Source organism: Lupinus angustifolius, unplaced genomic scaffold, assembly GCF_001865875.1.
Source record: "Lupinus angustifolius cultivar Tanjil unplaced genomic scaffold, LupAngTanjil_v1.0 Scaffold_24_2, whole genome shotgun sequence".
Lineage (NCBI taxonomy): Eukaryota > Viridiplantae > Streptophyta > Magnoliopsida > Fabales > Fabaceae > Lupinus > Lupinus angustifolius.
In genome coordinates this window covers 43,670-51,449 of record NW_017719921.1, presented here as the reverse complement: position 1 = coordinate 51,449, position 7,780 = coordinate 43,670, and the positions used below count along the sequence as shown (strand labels likewise).

The 7,780-nt window shown below is 32.4% G+C and overlaps 1 protein-coding gene across 1 annotated transcript; it reads left to right on the top strand.

The window, feature by feature from the left end:
- The first annotated feature begins 5,723 nt into the window (after positions 1–5,723).
- Positions 5,724–7,276, top strand: LOC109338384. The gene is given in 3 exon segments (XM_019575604.1): positions 5,724–6,371; positions 6,373–6,537; positions 7,162–7,276. Coding segments are annotated over 3 exon segments (795 nt in total). The 5' UTR covers positions 5,724–5,756; the 3' UTR covers positions 7,177–7,276.
- The last annotated feature ends 504 nt before the right edge of the window (positions 7,277–7,780 follow it).

Here is a 7,780-nt window from a genome sequence, read left to right as displayed (position 1 = left end):
TAAGAACAATGGTGAAGGTATAAGACAAGTTGAGTATGCTACTATCATTGATAGTCTTCGCTATGACATTGATTGCACTAGACCCGACATTGCCTATGTTGTGGGATTATTATGCAGGTTTACCAGTAGACCTAGTATGGAGCATTGGCATGCTATAAAAAGGGTAATGAGATACCTTAAGAAACAATGAACCTTGGATTACACTACCGAAGGTTTCCAGCTGTCTCAGAAGGATTCAGCGATGCTGATTAGAATACTCTTTCAGATGATTCCAAAGTAACCATTGGCTATATATTTAGCATACCTGGTGAGGCTGTTTCTTGGAAGTCAAAGAAACAGACTATTTTGGCTCAATCCACTATGAAAGCTAATATGATAGCACTAGCAACAGCTAGTGAAGAAGCAAGTTGGCTGAGAAGCTTGCTTGCAGAGATTTCCCTATGGGAAAAACTGATTCCAGCTGTGTTGATCAATTGTGATAGTACCGCGACTATTGAAAAATTGAGAACCGCTTTTATAACGGTAAGAAACGACAAATTCGTCGTAAGCACAACACCATTAGAGAGTTACTCTCTATATGAGCTGTTAAAGTTGATCATGTACGCATTGAGAATAACTTAGCAGATCCTTTAATGAAAGGACTAGTTAGAGAGAAAGTCCATAATACTTCTAAGAGTATGAGATTATTGCTCTTAGAACGATAATCACTCGTGATGGTAACCCAACCTAACTGTCTGGAGATCCCAAGAAATATGTTCAATGGGTAATAACAAGTTGTGAAGTGATATGAGAATGAACATGCTATAAAATTATGAGAAACATGATTCGTGCAGCTTATGTAAGGATGAGTTAAACTCTTAATGAGATCTATACTCCAATTAGAGTGGAGTACCTAGGCTACATGAGTACGTTTGATAGACTCACTGATGTGAATGTGGAAGTGGGGACCACTTCCTATGAAATTTAGGGGCATAAATTTCTAGAGCGTTCACTATACTGGGATAGACGTGCATGACCTTTAACGCAAGGGCTTTACAGAATACACCTTTGAAAAAGTTATGTATGGTTTGATGTTGGAGATAGAGTTCAAGACTACGAGTCACTCTAGTAAAATATAGATCTTACTCACTATGCAAAGGTTCAAGTCGCATGACACCTTTGTTTCTGCACAATCTTATTAAGACCACAAATATTCTCGGATATCGTTTTTTAATTTCAAGTGAGGGATTGTTGGAACATGGTGGTGTGAAATATAAAAAACATTCAAGTCCCACATAGAAAAGTTTTGAAAAAAACATCTCCCAAGTCTCACATATAAAAGTTTTGAAAAAAAACATATCCCAAGTCCCATGTTGGAGAAATGAGGAACATGGAAAAAATCTCATGTTATAAATAAAGGATTTCTCCCCTCATTATAACTTGTACCAAGTTGAAGACATTTCCTCTCAACATTTCTTTCTCCCCCCTAATACTCCGCTGACGCATTTCCGGCAACCTTCTCCCCCTTTCTTTTCATGGCACTTAAGAATTGGCACAGACAACCAAAGTGAGATTTTGAGAACTGACACTGGTAGTCAATATTGTGGGGAGAGAATTGACACGGGTAGTCATATTGTGGGTAATTTCGAGAATTGACACTGGTAGCCATATTGTGGTGGGTGTATTCGAGATCGATTCTTACAGTGCAGTAAGAATTCAATAACAGAGATCTGGGTTGTTTTATCCTAGGGACGGCGTGATTGATAGTCTGCTTGCACATTTTGGGCAGTGCCACAAAACGTCTTAAAGAGAGCGACCTGGTCGTGACTCAGCCACTAAGTATTATTTCGTGCCATTTAGAATTGTTGCAAGCTACGGTAATAACAGTTTCAATATCTAATGCACTCACCACCACCAACAACTAACTCCATCATGAGTGCTAGTGGTATTCAATCTAGTGACAAAGACCCGTAAATATCGGTCGTGTAAATGCATGAGTTTGAGGATTCATCGGCATTTTGTTCTCAATATGGCTTGGAATCCATTGATCTAGATGAAGATGGAGGTTTTGCCACACATAAGAAGTCCATGGGTAGAGAATGATAGTTATTAGAGGAGGATAAACATCTTATTCAATCATATCTCAACAAGCTATTTTTTTTGAAAAGGGTGACAAAATCATACAATAAGTATCTAGGAAAGGATATATGTATCATGATGTTGGCTCACTTAAAAACTCGAGGGCAATACTTTAACAATGCAATTTCTAAGTTTGTAGGGTGCTACAAACAAGTTTTAGAGAGCAAAACAAGTGGGAGCTCTAAACATGATGTCATGTGTAATGAGTTAATAATATTTTGTCAATATAATGAAGAAAAGTTCAATTATGAGCATGCATGACATATGTTGAAAGATAATATGAAATGACAAAGTGGGTTATCTCAAGATTCCAGAGAACAAATAATTATGCTTCCGATGAATACCATCATCCACACCAACTAATGACGATTGCAAGCCATCAATGGTTTTTTTGCAACATCCAATTGGACAAATTGCATATAAGATGAAGGGAAAAGAGAAGAAAATTGAAGCGTCTTCAAACATTATTTCTAAATTGGATATAATAAAAGAAGTAGTTGATGCAAGAATTGGTGTGCTTTCAGAATTTAAACATGTTGATGATGATAAAAGAGAGTACAAGAAGAAAAGGCTCGAGTTAGATGTGGAAAACGTTGAGTTTGAGTGAGACATATATACTTTTTAAAGATACATCCACTATAAATTAATGCAAGTATGGACTCATGACATGTGCAATATAATTAAAAAAATGGAATTGAGTGAACTATTGTATGAGTTTGTGATATGTTTTAAAGTAGTGATTTTTTTATTTTTAAAAGTAGTCATTATTGTAATTGATCGATATTCAAAAGTAGTTGTTATAAAATGTGGATGATATTCAAACTGACCATTATAAAAAGTGATTGATATTTAAAAGAATCGTTATTCAAACTAGCTTTATGTTAGAATGGATGAGATTCTGTATATGATAATTGATTAACACTATGATTAATCTATTATATGGATGTTAAAGTTGTGTATTCTGTTTTATATGTAATTGATCAACAATATGCTTAATCAATTATATGGGTAATTCTATATTCGTTAATCGATTAACAATATAGTTAATCGATTAACTATTTAGCTGTTAGTTACACAATATAATATATAAAGAGTTTTCCTTATTCCTTGTAATTTAATTCAATACAATGAGAAATAATGAGAAATATTATATTTTTCTCCTTCCTCCTTATTCAAGATTTTATTTCTCATACTTCTTGATTCATCAAAAAGTCTATTTCTTACATGGCTCATACCATTTTTCAAACTACCCACTACAAAAACTTTTATTCAAACCAACCATTATTGAATAAATTCTATAAATACTCTTAACATTCACAAATAAAGCACAAAATAATATTCTCATTCATGTTTTATATTTTTTCTTCTCATTCAGTATTTTCTATAGTAGATCCTACCAGACACTCCAATGTGAAAAACAACATAGAATGACTAATAATTAGGGGTGTAAAAATTCGGTTTGGTTCGGTTTTTGGTGCATTTTAGTGACCGAATTGATCAAAAACATATGGTTCGGTTCTACTCAATTAACCGCAAATTTAACTATAAGAACTGAACCGAACCGAACCGCTCTTAAATGGTTCGGTTCGGTTCCACGGTTTTTCCATTTACTTTTTTCTAAAAAATCTCGCATCAATTGAAATTCAAAATGTATTACAAGAGATATTATTTATCCATAAAAGGATAAACATTACTACTATTATTATAAAAAATTATGAATCATATATAACAATACAATTCATGATTAATAATATATATATATATATATATATATATCACATAAGTTGGAAAATAGGTTCCAAATCATAAGACACTAAGAAACAATTTAGTAACTAATAACATATATAATATTAACTTAATAACAATTTAGTAACATATGTAACACTACAATTAACACAAAACTTGATAATTTAAGCTAAAAAATTGGTTGAAGAATTTAAACAATAAGAAAACATTATTCTCTAATCCCTAGTATATATTTCTTTAATATGTGGTTCGGTTCCAACGGTTCCTAAATTTCTAAAACCATAAACCGAACCGAACATAAACGGTTCCTTAAAAAAATAACCGAACCGAACCACATTTTGCGATTTGGTTCGGTTCAATCGGTTTTATGGTTTAAACTAGAACCGCTTACACCCCTACTAATGATGAACAAAATGAATAATGACACTGATGAGCAAATCCCAAATCTTTTAATTGAAATACAAAAAGAACAACAAGTTGGAAGCTCCAATTGACTAAGATGTATAACACGAGTCATATAGAGAATACGGGAAGAAAGTCATGTTTGATTATTTATCTGGAAAAAACACTACATCATATATTATTCATTTGCATCATCTATATTTAAGAGTTAATAATAATTAAATATAGAGTGTAATATTCATGGATTGATAATGTAAAAATTTATACATAGTCAGTACATTATTCACCATTCATTTGTATTACCTTCACTTAAGAGTTAATAATAATTAAAAATGAATGATTAATGATGTACTGACGATGAAAAAACTTTTACAATATCGATTATTTAGAGAATACGGGAAGAAAGTCATGTTTGATTATTTATCTGGAAAAAACACTACATCATATATTATTCATTTGCATCATCTATATTTAAGAGTTAATAATAATTAAATATAGAGTGTAATATTCATGGATTGATAATGTAAAAATTTATACATAGTCAGTACATTATTCACCATTCATTTGTATTACCTTCACTTAAGAGTTAATAATAATTAAAAATGAATGATTAATGATGTACTGATGATGAAAAAACTTTTACAATATCGATGCATACATATTTTTCTTTTAAATATAAATAATTGAATACATTTTTTTTTTCATATAAAAATGTGTGGACGGCTTCTTGTAAGGGCCAAAAATATTCCTTACATATATTGATTATTTAATCATTCTTTCTAAACTATAAGGTTTTATCCGATGGGCAAGCCTAAAAGGTCCAAAGAAAGCAACCTGCAAGAACAAAGAATAAAAAAAAAACGACCAGCTTATAATGGCAATCAAAACAAGGGTTATGTGCTCATCTCCAATATAGACTGAACTAATTATATATGTCTTGGTGCGCTCACATATAAATCTCATTAACAAAACTCACTCATAAGCCGTGCTTAATAAAAGCAGACTTGTAAATCGTAACAATAATGTGTAGATATGAGCTAATAACATGTTCTAATAATATGAACTAATTAACTATGTTTCACAAAGTATAACATAATATTAACTTATGTTAGTGCTGATCAAATATTCCAAGTTTCAAGCAGCAGTAAGGTCGTGTCCAGTGCAAGTATGTTGCAGCCAATCTCACATGGTCTATAAAATTATCTGACACAGTACATAAACTTTTACAAATGGCACAAGCTTTTGCAGTGCATATATATTAATTGAAGTATTGAACCGAAACGCATTCCAATGAAGCTAGACCACTGTTCACAATGCAAACCAGTTCACTTTTGTTCAATTTTTCAACAAAGTGGATCCCAGCACCCCAACGTTCAAAAAGCTATTCAAACCTATGAGAGTAAATTACGGATATTTGCATACTTTTTTTCCAGTATCCCAAAGTCACTCATATTATTTTCACTCATATTATTTTCACTTTCCCTTCTACCATGTTTCCACTACTAGCACCCTTCACCATCTTCAAACTAGCCCTTCTCACATTACAACTCCAAGCCATTCCCATAACTCTAACACTTTCTCCATGCAAAAACTCATGTGGTAACATTCCCATTAACTACCCATTTGGCATAGAAGATGGGTGTGGTGCACCACAGTTCAGGCACATGCTAAACTGCACAAATGACTTGTTCTTTCAAACACCTTCAGGTGCTTACAAAGTCCAATCCATTGACTATGACAAAAAATCAATGACAATCTATGACCCTGCAATGTCCACTTGCTCTATTCTTCAACCTCACCATGATTTTGTCATGACTGATATTCAATCTGCTATAATCCCACCATCACAGGACACTGTTTTTGTGCTACTAAATTGCTCTATAGATTCTCCTGTTCTGAACCATTATAAATATCTTTGTTTCAACTTTGAGGGTCACACTTGTGATGAACTCTATGGTTCTTGCAATGCCTTTAGGGTGTTCCATTTGTTTTCAAATAGTTCCCCACCTTGTTGTTTCACTAGCTATAATACTGTGAAGTTTATGAGCATGAATATATTGGATTGCACACACTATACTAGTGTGTTTAATACTAATAATTTGAAGGGTGTTGGACCTTTGGATTGGTTTTATGGTATTAAGATGTCTTTCAGTGTGCCAGATACTGGATGTGAAATTTGTAAACAATCTGGTGGCACTTGTGGGTTTGATACTGATACTGAAGGTCTTCTTTGTCTCTGTTCAACTTCCAACAATTCCACCAGGCAATGTGGTAAGTAGGACTAGATTTGAATTCACTAGTAAATGCTTTTATTTATGAAGGGTTATTTTTGTATAACGAAGAATATCACTTTACCATGTGGCTAATGAACTAATCTTTCGCGAGGTGCATAATTGTACATCCTAGTATTCTCAGAAATCAAACATTTGATATTTTGGTCTACATGAATCTAGTGTGTCTTACACCATTAGAATAATACCTTATTAGTTATTTATGAAGTGGCTATCATATAAGAGCTTATGATATTCTTATAAGCTTTTTTTTAGCTTATTTCATAAACTTGTGTCCTAACTTATTGAAATAAGCTAAAAAGGCACAAGCAAGCTAAAAAACTAATTTTCATAATCTTTCTTTAATAAGCTTAATGAAACAAATTATAATTTTTTTATAGATTGTAAGTCATTTATAAGTAGTTTTCATGAGCTGAAATAAACTCTTCCTAATGCCTCCTAGGAGCTTATAGAAATATGACTAGTTAATATTTGTAGACTCTTTGAATCACCTACATAAGTGTTTATATGATAAAAGTAAGCCCAAATGAGTTACCTATCAATTCTTTCGAACTATATACTCTGTTTGATTTAGTGATTCTGTTTCTGTATTGTATGTCATCAGGTGCTGGAAGCGTAATATCAAAGGGACAAAGCAATTTTCCTTGGAAACACTACCAATTGGTTTTATTTGTTGTAACTTTCCTTCACACAGTGATGAGGATCCTTTCATAGTTTTTAAGTTTAAGTGTCTTTAAGTTCTTCCATTAGTAAGGTAGATAGAACTGGTGTAGTTGTATGTTTGTAATGTTCTTCATTGAATTGCTATGACCTGAATTAATGTTCAACAGCATGAATTAACTGCCTCTGTATAGTAGGACAAAATATAGGACAAAATGGTTAATATAATTAGGAATCATAGCTTTAAAAATTGTTGTAACTTGATAATTAGAGGAGTTGCTTATGATAACATGGTTGGATGAAACTAAATGGTTGAGATTAGATCTAAAATAAAATGTTAACGTAATATGGAATTACTACCACACATTTCTTCTTATCTTTTCCCTCCTTGATGATGTGGACTCATGAGTCATGATGAAAGGTGTGTTGAAAAGAGTGTGATAAGGAATATGATGGCATGCTAGCCTTTCCTAAAAAAATTAAACATAATCAACTCATATCAAATGATATTTCAACAAATTACATAATATAAGAAGAAAATAATGTATCTCTAATATATTAGG